This window comes from Boleophthalmus pectinirostris, unplaced genomic scaffold, assembly GCF_026225935.1.
Source record: "Boleophthalmus pectinirostris isolate CB_2022bp ecotype Guang Dong unplaced genomic scaffold, ASM2622593v1 HiC_scaffold_9, whole genome shotgun sequence".
NCBI classification, from domain to species: Eukaryota; Metazoa; Chordata; class Actinopteri; order Gobiiformes; family Gobiidae; genus Boleophthalmus; species Boleophthalmus pectinirostris.
In genome coordinates this window covers 17,129,778-17,156,200 of record NW_026571541.1, presented here as the reverse complement: position 1 = coordinate 17,156,200, position 26,423 = coordinate 17,129,778, and the positions used below count along the sequence as shown (strand labels likewise).

Here is a 26,423-nt window from a genome sequence, read left to right as displayed (position 1 = left end):
TGCAGGATCGATGTTTCAATATTGGAAGCGCTTTGACTTACAACAACTACAGGTCAGTGTAACCTCTTTTTAAATCGGTTTACCTATGGCGCTCCACTCGTTTAGTCTCTTTTGGAGGCTGCGTTTCGTGGGTATTCGGTGGCCGTGGCGTTGCTGTTTCGGAAGAGATTTCAAGACCTCTTCCTCACATTGATGAAAGTGGCTCTCTCGCTGATCAGAAATTGATCCTCTTTGTTCAATTCTACATCGATCGGACACTGCAACTGGGCAAGCCGGAGCGACGCGGTGGGGATGCGCTGAAATAAAAACAAAACATCAGGGCTTTTGGCTAAACCTTCCGACTTTGTATGTTTATTGCGTGCTCTTCAACTTTCAGTAAAGCGAGTAGCCTACCGTAGTTAGCCCGACGCTTTAGCCGCTGGAAGGAAGGATAATTTGGGGGAAAAATAAGTGCGACTCATTTACGGTGGCGCTGTGGTGACAAGCGCAGACACACAACTGCGCTCTGTTGGGGTTTTTACTGCCTTTTTACTGCCAAATTGTTGGTTTAAGTAAGGGGAGAATAGAAACATTAGCAACATTATCGGCTAAGCGTTTTGAGACACTTTATGTTGGAGCAGTTTGCGATTGTTAATTGATGAAAGCGGTCGCCTGGCTTCCTTTACGATGTTTTTACGGTCATTGCCACGTCTTTGAACGCCGACGGGACGCATTGTAAGACGTAGCTACATAATTGGTTGAAAAAGTAAAATAGTATATTGATCGTCATCTTTAATGTAATTTACTACATTTTTACCGTCTCAAACTTATCAACAATTTGACGTACACCTTCCTAAAGCACAGAGTATGAATAATATTGGGCCCATTCAGTGCGAGTGAATATAGCCTTGTGTATATTAGGAGCGTGTTTGACCTATCACAAGACATGTAGACAATGGGACTGTGTTTCCCGTGGCATTTAACGTGCATTGCTGAATTACAAATTACAATTTATGATTATTTGTGGGCCAGTGCGTTGTCATTAACATACGATTTCATTATGCAGCAGAGCCCAATTGTTCATACAGTATTTTCTAAATTATACATGCTTGGGATTTAAACTTTTATTTAGGTCATGATGCCCCTTTGACTGGGTAGACAAAAGGACAGTGAGCAAGTCTTCCCAGCGGGCTTTGTGTTGCACTTATGCCACATCATCAAGGCTTCACTTCTTCTATTTATTTGATCCTATTTGGTCCTCCTACTCGTGCCTCTCTGGTCATGCATTATGTAAAAAAAATACTAAGACTGCTCTCTCCTTTCTTTGCTCACTATCTATCTTCCACCCCCTTCATACCCCCCTTCCCCAATCTTTCTCACCTCCCCCTCCCGGACATTTTTCTCCACTCTTCTCTGGCCCTTCACCCTGCATTCACCCATTTCTCCCCGTTTGAACTGGTCGCTCTGCGCATGTGTGTGTGAATTTGTCTGAGATCAGTCTTTTTTCCCCCTGTAGATTGACTGCCAGCATGGACAGTAAAGGCACCGCCAGCAGCCAGGGACATGAAAAATGCATCGCATAAGTTTGTGATAAGGCCCTGGGTAATTACGGCAAAGGCCCCTATCACAAGCGATTAGTCAGGACAGTGAATCTGAGCGTGTGCAAAAAGGCTGGCGGTTGGCAGGCCTGTCTGCAGGATAGAATCAGCCCGAGCTGGTGTGTGTGTGTGTGCCGAAGTGCTCAGAACATTCACTGTCTATTATTGATGACATCTTATTTACTCTCCCTCCCACTGAGAGGCTCCAGAGGAAAGCCTACAGAGAGAAACTCATTCTTTCTCATCCTTTCTTTGACGATAATTTGGTGCTCATATGATATGATTGTGGTCTACACTCCGCCTTGTCAGCTGATTCCACTCTTTTGCACCTCTTTCTAATTAAATGGACAGTGGCTGTAACTCTCTCTCTGTTTTTTGTTTTTTTTTTGCTTTGTAGGCTCCAGTGATGGAATATTTAATGTGTCTTTTCTGACAATGTCAAAAATACAAACTAATCTAGAAGCCAGTAGCTTTAAGGCACCAGTCTTTGCTTCTATTTCTCTGACTCTCCCGACTGATGTTCATTAAAATCCTATTTGATCACCCCGTCCCATTTGCTGTAACTAGCTTGGTGGTTGTTACGGGACAGAGAGAGCTTTGAAACTGCACCACAAGATGTTAACTTGTCTTCATGTGTGTTTTTCACTCCTTCTCCCCCATTAGGACAAACACAAATGGCCGCAACAGAGATGCTTTTAGCAAGGTCTTGCACACTTGCAAAATGGATCAGTGATTCAGAGATGATGGCAGGGTGACAGTGAATTACAGATGCAGAAGGTTTTAACGTCTGTAATCCCTGTTCGTCCATTACAGAGCTGACTTTCTTTTAAGGGGATCATCACTCTTCTCTCCTGTTGTTTTTTCTTCTTTTTTGACCCAGTCGAGCAGTTAGCTGGAACATAGTGTTTCTACTTGAGACCGACAAGAGATTGCTCTTCATTACTGCAACCTTAATAAGAGATGAGCCCAAGCTTACACTTTATATGTTTGTGTAAGCTAGCTAAGAAAGAGGAACAGACCATTCTGTTATGCCTAATGTAGGCCTCTGTCTGCATCTCACCTCATAACATTTCCTTCAACAAAGCGCCCTAGAGCCATTTTAGAAAAGAATATCTCACTATGTTAGTGGTCAGCTTAATAGTGACTTAAAGGAAAATGGATAGAGCACCTTCTGGTCCTAATGGGTAAATTTAGGAAAAGGTTTTGTAAGCTGATCTCGGCGCTGTGGTCGGTGGCAACCTGAGTGGTTTAAATCTCTCAGCGACTGGCCCACTGTTGTCTGCAGGAGTTTTAGTGTTAATTTATGAGCTGGTTGTCTGAACTCACTGGTGGGATATTTTTACTTCTCTGTTGCTGCACAGGCTGGGGGAGCACAGAGGAAGGGGCATCACGTCATGCTTTTACTGTAGCCAACTGCTTCTCTGCCCAGTGACAAAACCTGGCATTGGGACTGAGGTTTGACTATGTCGGTGGGTGGCGGGCGACTAAGCATGAGTCAGAGTGAAGGACGAGTGCATGTCAGGTCTTTGGTATAGCCTCGCTCCACTGCGGCCTGGCCTTTGTCCCTCTGGTCTCTACCTGGTGTGAGTGTTTTCATGGGGAGGAGACGCACTGCATGACTTGATGCGTAACTTCAGTCTAACTATAAAAGTCTTACAACATCTTATCAGTCACTTATTTTGGGAATGTCCCAAACTGTATTTGTGTAATTCAATACATAAAAGAAGTTTTGGATCCACAGTCATCAAGTATCGTAGACACACCCACATATTATTATTATTGTTGTTATTATTGTTATTATTACATAATATTATATATTATATTACAAAACCTTGAAACAAATTTACAGACCAATAATGTTGTTTTGATGGTTGCTAAAAAGAATATGATTAACACAAAGGGAGTGCTGTAGACACCCCCCTTGCCTCACTTATAAAGCCATCTAAAAAAACAAAAAAAAACATAAATTAATAAAAATCTCATTGTGAACCTTAAATCCAAATCTTGCTGTATTGTGTTAATGCTTTTCCATCTGACTGTCATAAGCTGCTAGGCTCCACTACTAGAAATACAACTTCCCCAGAACCAGCAACAAGAGCTTAGGGGGCAGTTTCCAGAGACCTATTTTCAAGTGGCAGGCATTATTTACAGACCCACTTGGAGTCTCTCTCACCTCCAGCATCATAGAGTTTCAGTGTATCTCATGACACAAGCATCCATTATTCTACTGCTCTGTATTCCAGCACAGAGACCACAGGCCCTACTGGCCGGACACCTCGGTGAGCAAGCACAAACTTGACTATTGCACGAGTAACTATGAAGACGTGCCTATGATATTAAAAGTTTTCACATTTTTCCTGTTGCCTAATGTTCTGAAGACAAGTCCTCTTGGTCCTGGGCAAAATTGTATTCTGTTGTCCATAGATAACTTTGACTATTAATAATGGCAATGGTATTACCCAGCAAATCTAATCTCTTGCTAACAGAATACAGAAGACTGAACTGAGTGTGTTATAGCAAACTTCAGGGTTTTTCTTCTCTTGTCGCTTGAAAGCAGGGATAGCAATAATCGGGTCAAAATGTAATTGTAAGAATCATAACAAATAAAAATAGACAATTTCAGAAACAAAAACGTTTTTCAATTCAATGTTACAAAAAAGTAATACTAATTGTACAGTACTTATTTGAGATGGCTGCTTTTAGGAGTTTAGTTTCATAAAGCTAGTTGTATACTAAAGAAATAGAGATGTAATTAAATACTGGGAATGAAAGAAAAGTAAGATTCATGGTCATGGTGTCAGTAATTCTGAATAATCATTAAATTGTGATCTTTTTTAACACTTATTGTAACATTAAAATTTGATATTGTGACTTAAGAGTGAACATAAGGTTTGTGCTTGACAGAATGCTTTATTACGTAACTCGTTTTTTGCATGCTGTATTTTTATTCTTAATGTCACATATCTATTTATTTCTCAGACCTGTGTTGTGACTTGAATGCTTAGTTAGGAGGAATATGAGAGTTGTGTTGAGAATTACAACCTTAAGGTAGGGCTGAGCAATTAATCAAATCAGTTTGAACGACTGGTTTTAAGGCAGTTTACAATTTCTTGAATAATAGATTATGGAGCCTCCACTGTTTGAAAAAACAGCTGTCCTTGCTCTGACTTTAATTAAAATAGATTAAAATCGTAATCATCCATTATGTGCAAAAAGATTGCGATTTTATTTTTTGGCCATAATCACTCAACTGTACTTAGTTAAAACACTTGATCAATCAGAACTTTGCAAATAACTTCTTGACCAAGAATTTTATGTCTTGTGACTTTAGATGTTAAACAAGATGTTAACAACATGGAAATGTAAACGGAGGCAGTTGACCTGAAAATGCTGGAGTCCCGTTACCATCTGGTTCTACAATGTGATAATTCAGAACAACTGTAGACGGACCAGTATAGCTGATTCTTTCTGACAGGTTTGACTTTAGTGTGCTACCAAGTTGGGGTCAGCTCTTGTGTGGCCAAGCTATTGGTAAAGCACTTGATCCACCTAATTTTAGTGCTGTTTATCGTACTGTGCTATCAGTCTAGGCTAAATAAGTCCTGAGGATGCTCATGTACTTATCCCATATCAACCCATGACTTCAGTATCGGTGTCGCGTTAGATCATTGACCATAAGTATTGAATTCTAATAGGCCTATTGGTGTGTCTTAAATGGCTCAAGTATTGAGTTATGATATTGGCAAAAGCCGATGGCCTGAGGGTTGAATTATGATATTGGTGTGCCACTGGCTAATGGTTCTACGTATTGAATTATGATATTGGTGCACTTTGATGGTGTACAGATTGAATTATGATATGTCTTGCTATCTGCTAATAGCACAGACTGTGTAATTTCCAATGTCAGTCATGCCTTCTGTTGCTGGATCCATAGCTGGTCTTATGGCTAACTCCATCAGTCATATCAAATGGGAATAGCTTTCACCCTTTAGCCTCCAGCTCTACACTCAATTTATATATTTTTCCCCAGTCCATTCTAAAGTACAGCAACATTTATTTTTGCAATCACCAATAATTTCTCCTGGTCAGTGCCTCTATTGCCTCTTCAGACATTACCTTTTTTGTTTTGTGTTTGGTTTGTTCACCCACCCCTTCTATTATAAGCAGTCTAATTTCATAGTAATGACATTATAATAGCTCTCGGTTCAAGCTTACTTCATTTCTACAAGTGTCCACACCTTTACTGTGTTTATGTTGAGCTCCTGCCCGTTTTGGTGCTTTGAATGAGGCCGAGGCTGTGATGGTCGCACAGGCAGCCTGCATAGTAAATGGACGGTGTGCGTCTGTGTCAGCCCTCTAAAAATAACGCAGACTGCAGCCTGGGCTCAGCAGAAAACTACCTCTGATTATGATGATTCAACTATAGCTAAAACTCGCAGGTGTACGTGTGACCTGGATAAAGGTGGGCAGAACTTACAGCTTGCAAGTATTGAGCATTAACTTGGCTCACTATAGTTAGTTGTTTAGAAAATCTTATAAAAAATATATATATTATTATGCTAATTAGGCAAGATATTGTCGAAATCGTCAAGTATTGTGAAAAGTCCCTAAATCTTAAGAACTTTTTTTTTTCCAGTTAGGTCTTTTATTTAAACTTGTGAAAATTTGGAAAATGTAACCACACTGAGTATTTGTTAATTCATTGGCCATTCTCAGACAGGACCTTAAACTCTCCCTGACCTCTGACCTGAGCAGCTGTCAGACCAGAGACCCAGTTCAAAGGTGGTGTGACCCCGGTGACCCTGCTGTGACCTACCCTGTCTGACCAGTTCAGCCCATGATGACTTTACCATCTGCGCTGCCTCGGACGCCTCCTTGAACTTGAACTTCTGTGTGTGTTTGTGTTACAAAGGAAGATGCAGGAATAAGCCTGAGCATTGTAATATGTCTCAGGCACCAAAAATAACATTAACATAAAATAAGATTATAACCCATTATTTTTAGATTTATTAACAATGACCTGTGTTTTTGACCACGTACAGAATGGTCAAATAACTTTCATACAGTTACCCTCAATAAGTTTTTTTTTCTTCCATCATCTTTTCCCATAATATCTTTCCCAGTGGTATTGTTTATTGCCTTGTTGTGTTACTGCTGGTACCTCTTGGAGAAGGCCTTGTAAAAGACTGAAACTCAATGCGCAGGGCTAAACTGAAGTGTGTTTAAAAGTGAGAGTTGTCCTCTAGAGGAAGGGGGAAGGGCCTAGTGTTTAGTAGACACAGACTCATCCGCTGACTGCTGTCTGACCCGAAGTTCAGCACTATGGTTATTAATAGGCCCAGAGGCCTGGGCTTCAGGAGCCCCTCTGATCAGCTCCAGATGTGGAATGAGAACAGACAATTTGGAGCTGGCCCCTCCATGTTTCACAAACTGGAGATAGGCTCTGAGTGTGTGATAAAAAGTGAGGCAGAGGGACCAGACCTTTCCACAGCAGGAGTGTGCTTGTGAGCCTTTGCGTTCATCTGTTTGTGTGTTGTTTCATTTTTATACACTCTGCCCTCAGACCACGAGACTGTAAAACGTATGGCATCACCATGGCAACCATAATAAGTACCTATAAAACAGCGTGTAAACTGTGAAATAAGACAAACAGACCAGAACAGGGTTGGCTGGCAGGCTCAATGGCTGCCTTCCGCCATAAAAGTATCTGAGAGCCAGACTGAAGGAATGCCTCGGAGGCCGCTGTGGCTGTCACGACACATGAAAGGATTAGGCTGTGTGTTTTATCTCCTCTTTATCTGATGGTAATGGATAAGCTGAGTGTAGCCTATCATCTGACGCTCGGGCCCAGGGTTTGATGTTTTAGTAGGGTGACGGTTTGTTGAGTTGACCGCTTTGGTCTATTGATTGCTGTTTGATGGTTTTGATATGTAGGCTGTGTGGAACAGGTCAAGTCTTTTATGCAGTGAAGGCTCCAAATAGCTTTTAGCTGTCCTTCACTCCCGCCATTACTCTAGTGGTTCGTTTGATGTTTGGATCAATCAATAGAAAGAGCCCGAGCGCTTACACATGCTCCATCCCACTTCCCACCGAGCTGCTCTTCCTTCATTGTGTAAAGCTGTATATCAAATTCTTTCTACACAGAATAAATGATACAATTACGAGCCATTACTTAGTCTAGTGCAAGCTAATTATTCTGTCATTACTTTAAGGATTAGCTATGCTTATTCTCTCTGTCTCACCACATTTCTCTGTCTTTCCCCTTAAAAGTCCAACCACTGGAACAGAACAGTCTTGCTCATAAAGGCTGCGTCAGACTTGGCCCCAGGAGAAACTTGTTTGACGTTGATTGTATAGACCACGGGTGTCAAACTCACTCAGAGAGAGACACAACACAAAAGTGACAGCATCAGTCACTAGGCGCCAGGATGTATTGAACTTAGATAGATCATGGAGATACATTTGAGATGGACACGTAGATATAGACTTTTAAAAGTTTCTAATCTTTGCATTCAAATTGCATTGCTTTTTTTAGGGTGTGGCAATTATCAGACATCAGAAAATTACTGGGAACAATACATAAATGGGTCTAAATTAAACTTGGAGAGGTAAAAGGAGTCATGCAGGGCATTAACTTTGTGTAGCAAAGGCACATGAGTGAAATACTGGCAAATATAGCTGGAATGTAACGTTGCCAAGAACACAAAAGTCTAACTAAATTACAGCAAATCAGATAGGGCCGAGAATTGAGATCAAATCTTAACTGAATCAACAGATTTTCAACACTGCACTATTGTGAAGGGTCATAACTTTCCCCAAGTAAAACTTCATGTTAGACATTGCTATAAAACATATTAGCACTACATACATACTATAGGCATTATTGTATCGACCAGTAATGTGTGTTTGAGGTCCTGTTAACTATAATTGGATGTCTGTTGTTCTTAGTTGGCACTGGTCTGGTGCATCAGTCCCAGAGAGCCCTACCTTTCCCAAGACTTGATTAATCCCTATCGCCCCAGCGCGTGATCGCAGTTTCCATTTTTTAGTCCATATCTGTGCACTCATCCCCTCCCCAATCTCCTCTCACTGGCACCGAATGGCTTCCTGGCAGAATGGAGGCATTAATTCAGGGATGAGAGGTGTGATACTCTCCCCCTCTCTGCTTCTCCCCTTCGCACTCGCTCTGTCTGTGCGCTGTTTGTAATGCGTGGCCTTTATCGTAGCCGAAACAGCTCACTACCCTCTGATCCTATCTCAGATCTCAATATCCTAGCCGTTCCACCCTGTAAACGCACGGATGAAAAATCTTGCCCTTTCGCCAATGCATTACACTCAAGCATATCGCCATATTGCCCTCGCCTCCCAATGCACACTCCACACCACTCACCCTTTGTGACATGGGCCTCCAGCTACATTCAAACTGTGTAAAATACGAGCAAGTGGGCTTCACTGCCCGGATGCTTGAAACCACCTTAGTCTCATTAGACTGGAGTTTAGGCTCAGACCATGCCTCTAATACTCATTGTCAGACACTATGTTGGGCAAAATAATGACTAGCTCACAGTAAGCTTCAGGAGACTTAACGCTTGGATGTTGGGGAGATAAAACAACAACCAGTCTCTCAGCAGAGAAACATGGATCAATAAGAACAAGGCTGCAGTGTAAAAGGCTGTTTTTGATCCAGGCTTGCGTCAGTGGCGGTGAGGTGAGCCCTGACAGCTCCTGTGCTGTTGGTAGATATAGATCTGGAGCAAAATGCTCAGGGAGCACTAGCATGTTGTTAGACTGAGAAGAGCTGTTCCTGACCCCCACCCAAGACCCAAACGTGTATGTATGCACTAGTATTGAGCTCCTGATACTATTGTGGTGAAGAAAAGTTTGTGGCTTCTACTTCACTTGGCAAAGCAGAGATCCAGAAAGATACAAATAGCATCTTCAAACTGGCTGTGGTTTGAGCAAGCGGCTGGCACATTTGTGACACATTGCACCGTGCGATGTCAGGTAAGAAGCAGACAGCATCTGGGATGCTCGTGTCTTATCTGCACCGCTGTGGAGCTGTGTTTGAGGGGGTGTTACTGTGATCTGTGAGCATGTACCGTGTCGCTGGAGCAAATGCGCTGTGCCTGCTCACTGAGCAGTCCCCCCCCATGACTCCACCCCCATCCCAAAGGCGGGCGGGCATGTAGAACAGAAGAGCCACATCCAAAGAGGAGGAGCTGTGAGGGGGAGTCAAAAGGCAGGCCTCATAGATTTCAGATAAGACATCTTTCCAGACGCCTCTACTGTTTACTATCAAAACCACATAACAGCTTCAGACTTGTCGAGATAAAAGGGAAGATTAGTGACTCCAGTGGCAGGACAAACTAACTGTGAAACACCTACAATGTGTCTATGATGAGTCTGCCCTTCTCTGGATGTAGACTGTTTTAACTGTGCCTCTTATGAAGTGTGACTAATATTCTGTTAACATAACACTGTAAATGAATCTGTTTTGACCATCTCATGGATTTGCCGCTTGGCTCAAATTCAAGTGTTGTTCTTCATTAGACAATGGTGTAAACCAGTTATAAATGTGAATTAGCACATCCAAAACATCTTTCTGTTCCCTCTGCTTTTGTGGTCTGTGTGTCCCTCTCTCTGTGCGTTCCTCACAGCAGCAGATCAGCTTCATACTGTGTACATAACAATAACTTTGTTGTCATTCCAGCAGCCTATCTGTCTGGGCATCACTGAAGCGTGAGGGCAGGAGGAATTTCATGTAGTTTTGATATCTCAATTAAAGTGCGTCTGTCTCCTGTTATCTCATTTAGTGTGTAGTGGATATGATTGGCATAATCAGACATGCCTGATTGGTGCCTCCCATTTAATTAATCTGTCTGTATCGTCACCTGTGGCTCATTAGAGTAATTAGAGTGAATTAGTCTGATAGAAGGTCTCTCTGCCGGCACACGAGCTGATTCATTATGACGCACAAACATACAAATACATTTTGTTGGGATAGCCACTGTTAATAGGATTTGTTTAGCTGTGACCAATATCACTGTTTATTAAAACAGTGGTCGCATAGAGAAATGCTCACTTTATCTGGCTCAACTTCTCCTTCGCGCACTAACAGAGCTGACTGTGCCAAACTCTGCCGGGTAAACATGTAGCACGCTTCTTCCACTAAACAGCTGAAAGAATGTGGAAAAACTGGGCTTCCAAACTTACAGTGGCGGTCGACAGTGCACTCATGTGAGAGTACACGCGTGCAGAGCAGTGTGAGGCAGGCTACTTGGCCAAGTCACTGCTGAAGTCTCTCTAGGGAGTGTTGGCAATCTGTTCCAATCGTCTTTACAGCTGACCAGACGACCAAATGAACCAGGACAGGGACCGCTGCTGTGGGCCAGTCCAGCCAAGCCAAGCAGGGCTGTTACAGCAATCACACATTATGGGCCGCTTAATGCTCCCCTGAACTCACCACTTCATCCTCAGCTAAAATCACTAGTGTTGCCCTAACAAGGAACATCACTAAACTTGAGAGAGTCCCTTTGAATTTTTTGGGTGAACTCATTTTATTTTGTTTCCCCTTAAGACATTTCTTGCAAGGCTTTCTGGCCCTTAAAAGTAATTTTTAGTGCAACTTTGGTAGGGTCTTAAATACTTTTTACTATATTTATTTCATATCCTAATCCTTGCTGAGCTTGTTAATTTGCAAAGCTTACCAGCCTATCACAATGTCAGTCATGACGGTCAAACATAATGGCCTATAATTCCCTGTAGTATGGCAGATGGTGGGAAGTTTCTGAGAACTCGACAAAGTAATGTGCCCACACGTACTCCTAACCAGTGTTTTAGCAGTTTAAACATTCTTTTAAGCTTAGTCAACACATAATTTCTTTCTCAATATTGAAATATTGATATAACGTGATACTGAATTTGGTGATACAGTATTGATATTGTGGCCTTCTATATCGATTATATTGCCAAGAGTATTTTTGGTATCTTTTAGCAATTTTTTTTGTGACTGTACTACAGTTTTATTGCTTAATTAGTGAAAGGAAACCTGTTTATGGAATACAGTTGATATATTGACATTTATATTTTGATGATTAAAAAAGATGTATTTCATATTAACTTTGCACAAGTAGTGTTTATCAAAGAAATGCTGTTGCTAAAATTATTTGGTTCTTAAAAAAGAGCACTATATCATTTGCAATATATCGATTTTTAGATATATTGATAATAATGTATCATGGGCCATGTATCGTATAGAATTGTGAGACACCCGGTGATTCCCAGCCCATACACAAGTGACACACTACATATAGTAATATTTGTTGCTGCCATCAAAAAAAACATATACGACATTCAACAAAGACAATGATGGCTTAATACTTGTATTATATTTCCTGTTTAAAGCAGTCTGTATGTGTACAACGGCGTTTGCGTTTCATGCGTGAGGCACCGTACAGCAGGGAGACTGTGCACGTTTGGATGTTCCGCTCTATCAGCAGGACGAGTGTAAAGTCTGCCTGTGTCTGCTGATGTGGGCCCCACTTTGCTGCATAGTCAAAAACCCGCCTGACTCTGAGGGTCTTTTAAGCAGAAGATCATGCCCATAATTACTCGCTCACTGGCATTGAATCAATCCTTTCATTTGTGATGTTTTCATTTGGCCCAGCAGTGAGTTTTTTTGGGTGTATTATTGGAACGGGATTGGTCAGAATCAAGGTCATCTGGGATTGGCCCATGACCTCCCAGAGGATGTTATTTTTCGATTTGTTTTAGTTTTACACAGAAACAGCTTATTAATCACTTTGAATCTATATTGCCAAGTAGGCTTACAGGTCCAACATTTTTAAGAGGCAGCGGTGACTTAAACTGTGAGAAATACGTAATACAAGAGACGCTTTATTTATGACTGTGGGTCAATGATGTAATAAGCAGCTTTTAATGTCCAGTGACATTACAATCTAGTTATGACAATGTAGTTATTTGTTCAAAAATCAATAGATTATTATGTACAGATTTTTATCTTTTGTTATTGTATGTTTGAAAATTATTGCATTTCTAGTTCGCAAAGTACACGTTCTGAGTCTTTGCCAGCTCAAATCACTGACCTGGAAGAACCAATCCAAAAACTGAAAATGCGTTAAAACATTTATGGAGCATTAGCAGAAGCCTTTGATAAATATGTTTAACTTGAATAAGATATTAGCCGTGGAATGTGTTTATAATAGCATATTCGTATATTCTTTTAAAAATTATATATCATTATGGGACTGTTTGAGTCATTTTTGCTCCTGTACCTAAACTGATAAAAATACACTCAAATTTGCCAACTGGAGCATATTCTTTTTGACAATTAATTTCACATGATTAAAATTTATTAGGTTCCTCTTTTTTATTGGCCTTTGTACAACGTTGTGCGCACGCTCGAGTTCACTAACACACAGTGCAGCTGCTCCATGGCCATGGGCACACAGGCTGCTACATCAACGGCTTCCTGGGCACTGAGACCAAGATGGCAGAAAAGCAAGAGAGCAGTTTTGCTTCTGTCTTTTTGAGCTCCTATTTAAAGAAACAAACAAGCAGACAGTTAACCGTGTTTAACTGGATTTTTAAAATGGTTGTGAATAAAACAAGATCAGAGACAGTCTTGGTATTAAACTTAACGCTGATGGGTAAAGTTGTCTAATTAGCTCTTGATCACAGTGGAGTGTATTTTTTGGTGCGAGCTGGTGTGGGGCGGTGGGCTCTGTGAGAGTACTTTTGGGACCTTGTCAGCAGACTGAGCCACAAGGGCCCCTGTGGTAATGTGTGTATTAAATGATTAGTGTGTTAGTTAGCATAACGGCCCTTCAGCAGCGTTTAATCACTCTCTGGGGTGGGCGGCCTCACAGGAGGTGTACAAGAGGGGGGCGAGGGGTGGGAGGGGGTTTAAACACAGAAGATGGGATAGCTGTGTGAATGAGGGAGTTGAATCATCTGTGAAGTGAATGGAAAAATGAGAGGGGGGAAAGGAGCGAGCATGACAGAGGGCAAGAATCCAACAGAAACATAATCCAACAACACTCAGCACAGAGATACAATCTTTACAGGGCCTGAACGCCTTGTTAATGTCAGCACTTGGCGCATCATCTGGAACCAGTCCCATAAATAACTATTAATAACAAAGAAAGAGTGTACGAATAGACGTGGGCCCTGCCTCAGCCCTGACGACGCTGTTGTTTTTGATAATTGTGCTGTCATTGTTCAGGGGAAGGGCTGGTTTTAACATACACTCACTGTGTGCACATGGAGCTGTATTCTTTTGTTTGGGGACTTAACTGACATGTTGCCAGGCTCAGATGTTTTTTGCACTGGTAGCTAACAGCTGGTGCAGAGGGGATTTCTTTGACAAATGTTATTGTTTTGGTCAGACCTCCGATGCTTAACAATTTTTCACTGGTCAGGGAGACAAAAAGGCTTATTTTTCCACTAAAACTTGAAAAAACAGTATTCATTGTTTTTCAATCAAATAGATAGTTGCCCTTGAACAGATGTTGTGTATATGAGTAACTAGGGCTGGGACGAATGCTGGTTAATCAATAGTTTACAGGTTACAGTATAATTTATAACAACTAAAAAATATTTATTGTTTGAGACGGCAACAATACATAATTTTATTTTCCAAAAAGTTAACCCATTTGTTTATGTGTCATTAATTTTATCATTCAGTATGTATGATTTTATAAACTTGAACACATACTAGAAGATGTGGGGCTCTATATGACAGTGTGAATGAAAGTGAATGGTGTCAATAATCATGTAAAACTGGAACACTAGAATTTGATAGGGTGACATAAGTAACACATGTTAATATGTTCAAATTGTAAGCTGAAGTGCTTGTTGTGTTACAGAAAGAACTAGACGCCACCGCCACACAGCTTGCCAACAGACAAGATGAGAGTGAACAGTCCCGGAAGAAACTAATTGATCTGAGCCGCGACTTCAAAAAGAACACACCAGAGGTGAGTCCAGCAAAAGCCACACTAATGTGAATCCAACAGTGCTTTGTGTTCCCAGAGAGGGCCTCAGCGTTCACGGCTCCTCTCTACATCATAAATGTAGGAGTGATAATTTACTCAGAAAGCAGGGGAGGAGGAGACGGCGCAGAGATGCGAGCTTGGTTCCCAAAAATAGTCCCTCCATTAGTTTCCCTGAAATCCTAAAGAGACAAAACAGAAAACCCCTCAGGAGTTTGTATTATCTGACCTAGTTTTTTATGCGTGCAGAAAGTGCGGCCCTTTTGTGTGTGCGTGAGCTGGAGAAAGACAGACAGTGAGCAGCAGAGCCCAGCGAGAGGGAAAAAAAGTGTGTGACAACATTACTAAGTGGGATCAGGAGGGAATTCTGCCCTGTTCCTGTGTTCCCAGCACTCCTCATGGGAATATTTGTTTCATCTCTGTTACCAAGGCAACATATTTTCAACCACACTGCAAAAACAAAGTATTGTTGTGTTATTATTGGTAATGTCACCATGGTGAATTATTGATGGTGCTATGAATAATGTATGAAAGGAGTAGACAGTGTATAGAAAATTGTCAACCCTCAATGGACTTGACAGTAGGCTTATTATAGAGGCTACCAAAGGGTGCAGATTGTGACTCTGTGCTATCACACTAAGGTTGAGCAGTGTACTGCATAGCAGAATACCTGATTATGATTTCATTAGTTACATATGTGAACAGGGATGGACACAGACAAAGATATGAAGGTGCACATATACATGGAGTGCGTCATGCTTAGAGCAGATAGGCTGGATCAGAGGAGAGGACACACACATTCATCAGTGTAACAAGGCTGTGATTTAGGGCGGCTCGTCTGGCGTCTGTGTGGCCCCTGGCATCTCTCTGGTATGTGGAGGAGGAATCTGAGCCCGGTCAGACGAACGACAGGATTCATTACAGGCCTGTAACAGGCTCAATAGGAATCCCCAACAAACACTGTACAATTGGAAGGCTATTGACATTCAGTACTTTGCCTGTTAATGCTTGTGTCTGTGATGGCCAGCACTTGATTATAAATGCTCTGTAGTGCATTTGCAGAAAGTGCGTTTGGTGTTTCTTGGTGTGTGGGTGACCAGCCTGTAGTGCGGGCTGTCAGCTCTCTGTGGTCCGCACCAGTCAGTGGAGATCACAGTCACATCAGATCAGACTGCATTAAGCTGAGCGGGAGTCCGTCTCTGATCCATTATTCAACAACCAGGAGACTGGCCCACGTTGACTGTGTCTAGTCTGCTGAGCTGTACTCGGCGTGAACCGCACTCATGGTCTGCATAATAACGCACGTGGTGGCACACACACACGCTTTTGTAGCATTTTTAAAGTAGTGCAAAGAAATGCAGCGTGAAAACAAAGTTTTCATAATTCATCAGCTCTGACACACTGTTGAATTTTTTGAGACTGCATCTTGCCGTGCTTCCTAAGTTTACTCAATTATTCATCCACATCTTAATTTATTTTTCGTAAGTAAGGACTCCCGGGCTATGCCGTTATAAAGGCAAGGGTGGGAATGGCTGTAAAATGTCCCAAAGATTGCTAGCCAGAGGCAGTGGTAGTAAAACAACTTGGTGTGTGCACATGCATGCACATACACACATTTGTGTTTAGCTGCAGGCCAGACAGACAGCGAATGGGAGTTCCATACTCCCAGGAGGATTCCTCGGGCTGGCCTGTCTGCTGTCTGCCGGCAGCTTACACACCAGCCATCCATCTCCTGCTGCTGGCCCCTTCACTCCCCTCTGCACACACACATATACACACACACACACACACAAACACTCACACACACAACACACAGCCAGACTGACCATAGTTTCTGTGTGCATTGTTATGTTATATGCTCATAAATCTTGGGAGCAGTGGGGGCAAGTGGGTGGAGCTCTGAAGAGTGGACCTAAGGGTTGATAGGCGAGGAGCTGGAACCAGAATAGTGGCATGCCTCTGCATCTGATTTGAATGTTGACCAATCTTATCACTGACTCCACAACTTGTATCTTGCCAGTAAATGTGAACATTAAGAACAACTTTGTTAGGTATTCCTTACCTTGTTGTTCATTTAAATAAATTGATATATTTTGGAGAATTGTTGTTAATTTTACAGTTAAAGTATTAATGTTACGGCTGCAGAATAAATGTACACATAGATTTGAAAGTGATGAAGATTCAAAACTAAATATTTTATCTTTTGAATGATGAAAAGTCCTCAAAATGGCGCTTATAAAAAGGAAACTGAACCCAATACATCTGAATAGTTGTAAATGACAAATCTCAAAGATTGCAGTTGTTTGCTTATAACATAGTCTCTTCTGTATGTTAAGAAAAATCATCTATAGTTCAGATCTCTATAATTAGTTTAGCAGTTCATATTCCAGTCTTCTCTCAAAAGTTAATGGACCTGGATATGTTTAAAATGTAAACTAAAATATAAATCACAAATAAATTGCTATTGCAGTGCTTAACAGTAAAGTTACAATTAGATATTTGCCCCAAATCACCCAGCCCCTGTTCATGTGATCATAACTGATAGGTTTGTCTGCCTGCTTGGGTTTTGTTCACGTTGCTGTGTGAGAAAGCAGAGGGGGATGGGCCATTCCAAGTGTAGGTCATTATCCTGGTGGGGGAATATTGAATTGGCCCAGACAAACAGCTCTGGTGACCCCTGATGAGTTAACAATAGACTAGGGTCACGGGGGTCACGACCTGTCCTCAGCCCAGACAAGTAGCCTGTCTGGGCCTGTCTTGGGGAAGTGCAGACTCTGTCCTAGCTCATTTTGAGAAAAGTCTTTTAGGTGCAGAAGTCTTTTCTGATAGATCTGTCTTAACCCCACATCTTTAGGCACTTTGGTGAGTCCACAAAGTGCAAATCAGATGTTCGTGTACAGAATGTTCTGTTTGCCTGTAATGTTACTGTGCATTTCAGTTCAGTTTGTCAGGGATGTAGTCTCAGCTAACAGCATGGTGATTTGCATGTTCCCTTGATACATACTCGACTGGCTATCTAATCTCAAACCACTGACCTGTACTGGAAAGTCATGCAGTGGGACAGGCAGGATGTAAAGCATTTACTTGGTAAAAGAGTTTGGTGCCCTTATGTCCTCTGCAGTAAGTGCAAGCCTATTCTGTGGCTCACACGCACTGGAGATGCCTCTGGGTGGCCCAGGTGGTGCAGCACCTGTTCTTATGAAAAAGAGTCCACAAAGAAACTTGAGGCTAAAAACTGCACCCTCCCACTCAAGCTCATTATGCACCAGACGCTCACTGGCCATGATTGTCTCATTGTCCATATAATCAATGTGATCAAGTGATCAGGGCAACACAGCTGTACCATAACTCTTTAAAGGCCTGATTGTGATGTGTTTTATTTATATTTTACAGGATTTACGGAAACAGGTTGCACCATTACTGAAGAGCTTCCAGGGAGAGGTGAGTCCATTTTTCAAAGTTAATGTATCTTGTGAGAGATGAACATATTATCTAGTGCGTTTTCAGTATTTACTAATCAATGACCAGGCAGCCATAGCTTCCTCCGTCATCTTTCCTGTTCTTGTGATCATCCTTTCTTCTGCCACGATCTCATTTCCCCCTTTTCCTCACTCTTTTCTTCACTCTGCTCTTGATTTTCTGTCCTATTCATGAAGTCCTGTAGCCCGAGGATGTGTTTAAATTGCATCCTGCAACAAGGCCCCACAAAAGCTTTTCTCTGGCCACTCAACTCTCTAGATGCTTTAAACTGTCTTTGACTTGGATTCTGTTATAGTAGTGATTCAGCAGCATTTTTGCCATTCTTGTACATTTATTTACATATTTACATACTTTCAAAAGTTCTTAAAGTTGTGTAGTAGATGACTACTTTAAGCACGATATAGTAGTCCTGCTGTTATTCCCATCTCCTCTATCATTTTGGCCTACTTCCATCATGGCTCCTCCTTTTTTGGCAGTCATGCCTTTCCAGTTCACTCCCATATTTAAGTTAGCGCTGAGGCTGGGGCAATATTTGGGGTTGGAGTGGGTGGACACTTAGCCTAACAGAATTTGTGCTCCTCATCGAAACACACAACATCAACCCAACAGTTTCTGACAAGGCCGCGTGGCTACTGGCCTTAAAACCGCTCAGTTTAACACTCAGTTATTCTCAATATTCTTGTGTTAGAGCAGCGACCACAGCCAGTGGTTATGTAAAAATGCTGTAATTTATAGTGGTTCTACCATGTTCTGCTGATCATCCAGAGTCTATTTAGAGAATAGAAACGGCAGCAATATAATTGGGGCTTTGTCAGCTGTTTCCACCATCCGCGTGTTGACACACCTCGACTGTGTGCACACCAGAATACATGGAGACGCAAAGTGGGTGGTCGCGGAACTGAGAAAGACATTATCTTATGATTATTGAGATAATACCTTACACCCGCGCCAGTCTTGGAGCAGCCCATCAATCAGTCGACTATTCTGTGCTTGCATGCCACAACACGAGGAGCTCTGAGAATGTGTAATTTTAGCCTGCCTTTGTTTGCTTACTCTCCATCCCTTTGATCAAGGACAAGACAGCATCAGTAACATTGGATCTTCTCGTTGGACTTACTCCTCCTTTTGCCTTTCACCCTGAAGCTCAAATCCTGTCCAAATGAATATGGACAGTACCACAACAATAAAGTCAAAGTTTTTTTCCTGACTAATGGGAGCAGCTGATTTTCTGTTTAATCTTTGTCACTGAAAGGTGCATGCCCTGTGGTTATAATTATTACCGGTGACTGTAGTTTTTCCACAAAGCTCAAGTTTGGTAAACAGGTTCTGGTTGTGCGTCTAAGCGTGTTTGTGTGTATGTTGCGCTGTTCCTTGTTGGTCCATCGATCAGATAAGCTTTTCCATTATCCAATGCTTCAGTGTGTGCTTCCCATAGCCACCCCTTATCTGACTCCACTGGGGCCACACACACATAGAACAGGTCAGCCCGATGCCCTTCACACGCGGCGGCTCAGATACGGGGCCGAGGCGGTGCTGAGTGATGGTGGCGAAGGTGCTGACGTACGTGCGTGTGCGTTTGTGTGTGGATGTGTCAGGGAAACCTTTTGCAATTGCAAGCACTTCTCACCGGTAACCTTCTGATACTGGCTATATCGTTTGTATCACTTCATTTGTTTTTCTTGCTCCGTTGAAAGGGTGTAGAGCAGATGTCATTGGGATTGGTAAAAAGATCTGAAGTTAGAAACAGCGGCCTTGTATTTGCGAATCCTGGGTGGTCTTTTCTAATGGCTCTGGTCCTCCAGTTAACCTGCCTCTAACTGTAGGGTGTGTCCTACATTAAACATCTATTTCCTGCCTCCCATGTTGGACTATATAAAGCTGCTGTACCACTGACCTTGGCCCAGTCATTGTAGAGTCATGCAGCTGGCTTCCTTCATTACTTTTCAGTTGATTTGTGAGATTGCAAAGATATCCAAGTGCTAGATAGTCACTTTATGAAAATACACAAATGATATCTTTGCAGAATAGGTTTTAATGTTCTGTGAGTGGGGCATTAGTACTTAGATTCAGTAATCTCCGATTAGTGGCCTCTAGTTAAGGATTGTGATTGTTCAATGTCATTTAGCATGGCAGGTTAAATAGCAGGGCACAATGTTGCATGATATAATATAAGAAAGGGGTAGTACAGTTTTGTCTGTGCGCATGCTGGAAAAATATGTGCACGTGTGACTGAGATACATGTGAGAGAGACGGTCCCAGAAAAAGATTGAGTCAGAACAGGGAAGTGACAAGAGGGAGAACTTGTATAAAGACATAGAGGAATAAAATGGGGGATAGCGGGAGGGGAGCTGGCACCAGCATAGACGAGTCCAGATGTTTTGCGGCTAAAAAACTGCAGATGAATCAAAGCCATGTGAGGAGATTTATTAGGTTCCCATAGGAGCCCAGGCAGTATTACATGTAGCCTGCTCTGTTTACAGTGGCAAGAACCCCTAAACCACCCATCAACTGCACTACTGGCTTGGCTGGGAATGTGAAGACTTTATATTTGGACTTGTACAGGCTTTTGTCCTCACTCTCCCAGTCGAACGTGCTGGAGGAGTTGGAACAGAAGCACAGGCCTGTTTAGTCTGTGTGCGCGAGCCAGAAGAGTCAGCTGTAGCTCTGCCCAGTACAGTAGCACCATCTGAATGTCTTTATTTGGCATCTGCTTCCCTCAATTTCAACTCGATTTCAGATGTCTTTTCGCCTACTCTGTCTGCGCCTCATGTTTAAGTGTGACAGTGGCTGCTGTAGACAGTGCTGACGCGGTAAAAGTTCTCCCAGTATGATTTCATAATTAATCTCTTATGGATCCGTTCTAATGCCTGTCCATTTCAATAATATCGGTGATGGAACGCACGCAGTGGCCCCTTGTGTTAATGGCTGCATCAGTAATGGATCTGCGCTGTATTGCCGCTAAGAGCTGACTGAATAATCTGCCCCCGCTGTGGCTGGAAAGACTGAGCCAGCTGTTTAATGATGTCAGCGTGCTGGAGGGGAAATGCATACACACACCGTGGCACGCACACACAGTCCACACTAACAGAGGGACTTGGACACTTTTAGTCTCGGATAGACAAGCGGACGTGTACGGAGCAAACCAAATGCATCACTCATCAGTTGAACAGCTGAACTGACTTTACGGGAAGGAAACACCAACGTGGCTACCGTCAAGACATCCCCTGATAGCATGCAACATACCACCACATAGTGAGGAGAGACAGATATGCAGACCACTCGCTGGCTATACTAATGAATGACCTGCTTATAGTTTGTATTGATGCCTGATGTTATTTTTCTTTTTACAGATCGATGCCTTGAGTAAGAGGAGTAAAGAAGCAGAGGCCGCCTTCTTGAACGTCTACAAAAAAATAATTGATGTCCCAGGTAATTGACTATAATATAATCGAGTTTGGTTCCATTTTCTTTGTACTCTTAAACTAAGCCAGATGTATGCGTTAGTACTAATAATTTTAACTAATTAATTAATACATACTGTCTTCTGTATTAATTAAAACTAGGAACATAACAGCATAGTGTGCACTGGGTTGGATGTGACATGTTTAGCCAACAACAGCAATCACTCATAATAGCTAAACCAAAAATGTTATTATCCAGCAATTTATTTACTAAAATAAATGTGTTCCATGATACACCTTCATACCGTTATGCTCACTGCAGACAGCCCCCATAGCAAAGGAGCCCAACTCTGACACTGCCCCTCTAGTGCTAGTCCCTGAGCATTCAAGCATGTGTAACACCTTAATGTTTCCCCACGAGATCTTATTCCCACCAGAGTTGCCTTTAGTGGATCTTAGCAGAAGGTGGCTTCTGATACAGTTGACAAGTACAACCACGATTGAGTGTTCCAAAGATCATTTATGAATAGTCAGGTTCAGGATGCAAAAACCGAGCAGGGACACACACAGCACACACTGGGGCTGGCTCCAAATCTTCAGCAGTGCCGGAATCCTAGAGGGGCTGTACATGTAGGAATGGGAGAGGAGTTGAGTTCATCTATAGCGTAAGGAGGTCATCATATTCCCACATGGATAGACCTACAGTAATATCTTTGGATTGTACTGCTCCCAATAAGTCAGCGGCAGCCCTGACGGGGCTATTCTTAACTTGCAGCGAGACAATGATGTAATGCTTGATGCACATACGCACGCAGACACAGAGCAGCCTGACTAATGCAGCAGTCTTGAAAGAGGAAACAGTGTGTTTTGTTCTGTCTTCTATCAGCTGAAGGCCTGGTTAGTCAGACTAATGTGCTCTGCTTTAGATTAAAGGTGTCTGGCGAGAGTGTTCAGCACCAGTGGCCCTTAAGTCAAACTGCTTTTAACAGACTGTACAGTTGATTTGGAGGGAGTCTATGAGAAGGACGAATGTTTGATAACAGAGAAAGTTGATTTTCAAGGGCGCCAAGGCCGATAGGAGACCAAATTCAAGGCGTACAGTTGTGCCTTGATGTTTTACTTGTATCAGACTGTGTAAAGTGTGAGAAGGGCATGTGTGATTCTGAGAGCGCATAGCTCTGCATGCTGTGTCACCTTGACAGCACAAAATCAGCATGAAATTCCCCAATCGTTCTGTGCTGATCTCTCATTAGCATAGTTAAGATATCTAACTGCGTCAGACATGGGCGCACACACACGTACAGTCCTTACCCCCAGCTGTAAGCTGTCAGTTCCTCTTATCTCGACAACACGCACAAACACACACAAACTGCTCTTTTAGCTGGCATGCTGATGAGCGTCGCCCGCGTCTCTTGGCTGCCTGTCACCAGTCTGCCACCCATGAGCACCAATCAGATGTGATTGGCCTGACTGACAGGGCTCTCTTCATCACAGTGACAGTTAACCCCGCTGTGTGTTCACACAGACTTTGGTGAAATATCTTCTGAAAGTTGTTTTTGTGTAAATTTTCTCTTTCTTTAATTTCTTGTTTACCTTTTGCTACTCCACATGGCGCTGCGTTGTCCACATGTGGTTGTCTCTTGTTTTTACTAATCTGCATCACTGTCAACAGTTGATCAGAGTCGTCTCATCTGAGCCTAGCTACAGGTGTGTTTTCATATTTCTGCTTTGTCAGCAGTCAGCTCTTTGTTTTTCCATTACAGCCTAAGAGGTTTATCTGGCTCCCTGACAATAGTCTGATGATACAAAGCATGATGTGTATTGTTCAATAGAATTAATGGATAAAGTTGTGTGATACAGTGCGTGAGAACTAACTGTGACCTTCCTTTTTGTGTGCAGTAAACAGTGTGGGAGTTCTTAGTTCTCTTGTACTAATCAGTCAATTGTGAACATAGTACAAACTGTATTTGCAGTGGAACCAGTTCACAGAGACGGCGACAGTTAGCCTGATTAAGAGCTGATATTGTTTCAGTTTGTGCTGTAACAGTTGTTATCCTTATAGCAGGCCATATTTGTGATATCTTTGGTCCTTGCGCTGCTGGATTCCACAGGGAGATCATAGGCCAGGGTTGTCCTCAGTACACTGCTCCTGGACTTGTTAGATTCATGGCCTCACTGAAGGACATTTCACCAGGGCAAATGCGGCTCTCACAGGGGCTTGGACACTGTTATTCCCAGTGAGCTTCAGTGGTGTGCGGCTGTGTTTTGTGTTATGTGCTTTGACCATTGTTAATGCAGTGTGTTTGTGTGGCAGATCCTCTACCTGTGCTGGAGCTGGCTCAGCAGCTGCAGCTGAAGCTCCAGAGGATGCACGACATTGAGACAGAGAACAGCAAACTCCGAGAGACACTGGAGGACTACAACAAAGAGTTTGCAGAAGTCAAGAACCAAGGTTAGAAGAAGAAACGCGTTATACACATGACATATAAAATTTGGACATAAATGTTCATTTTATAATCAGATCTACATAATATGTTATTTTATCAAAGCTTGTATTCAGTTTGTATGAATTCCTCTACTAAAAAGAGGCGAATGGTCAATCAATTATTTACAAACACAAAATGTACAAGGTTTTACATTTTAAATAGATTTCAGGGGGAAGAGGTACAGTTTCATGAATAAAAGACGACAGGCTACCTCCGGGTATAAGAAAGATGGAAAAACTGACAAAAGAGGCGAGATGAGTGAGAAGCAGCAATAAAAAGTGGTGTAATTTTGTTTCAAAAAGGAGGAGGTGTGAGTGAGGGAGCAGGGAATGTTTTGGAATCCCCCTTTCCTCCGCGAGAGTTAATTGGAACAGCTCGATAGCGGCAGGGTTCCATTCTACCATTGATTTTCCTGTTCCCTCATCCTTTATCCCTCCTTCCCGCCTCAATAGATGGGGGATATTTAAACCCCAAAACACACTGGAACTCCCACTCCTGTTAAACACACGCGCACCGACCCGCACACATGCACACGCATGCACACACACACGGTAAAAGTGCAGAGGCCATTGATCCCCGCAACCTAAATGTTTAAAGTTCAGTTAAGCAGTTAAGGGGTAAGAGGGCTCTGAGGGGACTCTCCTCTATTGATTATGTGTCATGGTGGTGAGACTGGAGTTTAAATCACATGCACATACACACACACAGCTAGTGCTAAGAGCCCTCAGTCAAAGGCAGCAGGCAGCCTTGCTCTTTATCATTGTCTCACTCACTTATACATTTCACTGGGAAACTCACACACACATATCAAGGCCTATTTATTACCCCAGTTATGTACTGGATTTATTTCAGGCCTCTGTATACAGTGTTCAGCCATCAGCAGGTTATGGGGTTACACAGTTAATGTAGTGCTAATGAATACAGCTTATATACCTTTAGAGATATTACTATGAAGATTAGACTGCAGTCATGTGGTCTGTGCTGACAGGGGCTTTTATTACTATATTTCCAATTATGGTATTTAGATTCACTTGATATATAGATACACATGAATGCATTATAATTTTTGAATTTTATTTTGCAGAAGTCACAATAAAAAATTTGAAGGAGAAAATCCGTGAATATGAGCAGTCACTAAAAAATCAAGCAGAGAATCTGGCCCAGGAAAAACAGTTGCAACTACACAACGACTATGCAGAAAAAGAGAGGTGGGTGCACTTTACTGTAACTTACTTTTATTGTTTGTTTTTTCATACCACTTACAGCCACTGATCTCATCTTTTGATGTTTGGTATTGGTCGATCCAAGTCCAAACTCTGATCCTTTTTTGCATGGGATGTTTCAATAACACAGATAAACCTTTGGCAGTGTGTGTGTATGTATGTATGTATGTATGTGTGTATATATGCATATATGTGTGTATTATATATATATATATATATATATATATATATATATATATATATATATATATATATATATATATATATATATATATATATATATATATATATATATATATATATATATATATAATTTATATTATTACCTTGAGGTAATAATTTAACAATAAAATAGTTATGTTTTGGTCTTATTAAGCTTGACAGGATAGTATATGGTGGAAAGGGGTAGAAATACTATGAATCTAGTACTTCAGGTTGTTACAGTGATTATTTCTGATTAATTATTTTTATTACTTATTATTATTATTATTATTATTACTAATTATTATACTGCTTTCCAGGTCTTTAATACATACAGTGTTTTAAACCTTATGTTGTACATTACGCACATATTTTTAATAAAGATGAAATTCCTATATGATTAACTGATTCATAAAGGATTAGATCAGATTTGTTAACATTTCTTCTAGTTGATCACTTTGTTTGCCATGTTGAGTTCATTCCCGCTTTTAGATATACAGTTGAAGATCAATTGTCCAACTGTATTTCCTGTACGTCAGTGTTTTATAGGCTTCTTCCTGTCTGCCGAGAGCTGACTTCCTGTGTCTGAGAGGGGCAGTAAATGGATGGCACCTCAGATGCATTTATCCTGCAAGGAGCAAGGGAAGGAGGGAGAGGGAGAGATGAAAGGATGAAGTAGAGGGCAAAAAAATAGAGATGACAGGAGAGACAGATTGGCGGAGAAGGGGGGCATCAAAGAATGCCATAAAGACCGTCTTTGTGCTAGATTATTGATGTTTTTACACGCAGTGGCAATTTCTCTACAGAGCCTAACTTTTTATATGGTAAGAATGAATATATTTTATCCTTGTGGTTTGTGTCACCCCTCCCCCCTCCCTACTCAGTCTTTGCTCTCTCTCTCTCCCCCCTGGGTGCAGTGTGCCCCAGTGGCCAGACATTCCTGCCTAATAGGGCTGCTTAATGAGGAGTGGGTTGTGTTGGGAGGATTTTAGTGGGAAAAACACTTCAGAAATGGTGGGAAAATTATAGTAAAGTTGAATTT

At 41.9% G+C, this 26,423-nt stretch overlaps 1 protein-coding gene across 1 annotated transcript in view; it reads left to right on the top strand.

The window, feature by feature from the left end:
- The first annotated feature begins 6 nt into the window (after positions 1-6).
- Positions 7-26,423, top strand: part of cux1b (cut-like homeobox 1b) — a 46,929-nt gene continuing 20,512 nt past the window's right edge. The window contains exons 1-6 of the mRNA XM_055166921.1: positions 7-52; positions 14,465-14,575; positions 17,984-18,031; positions 21,421-21,499; positions 23,786-23,923; positions 25,042-25,165. Coding sequence (XP_055022896.1) covers positions 11-52; positions 14,465-14,575; positions 17,984-18,031; positions 21,421-21,499; positions 23,786-23,923; positions 25,042-25,165 — 542 coding nt within the window. The 5' untranslated portion in view covers positions 7-10. The remainder of the gene's footprint in view (positions 53-14,464; positions 14,576-17,983; positions 18,032-21,420; positions 21,500-23,785; positions 23,924-25,041; positions 25,166-26,423) is intronic.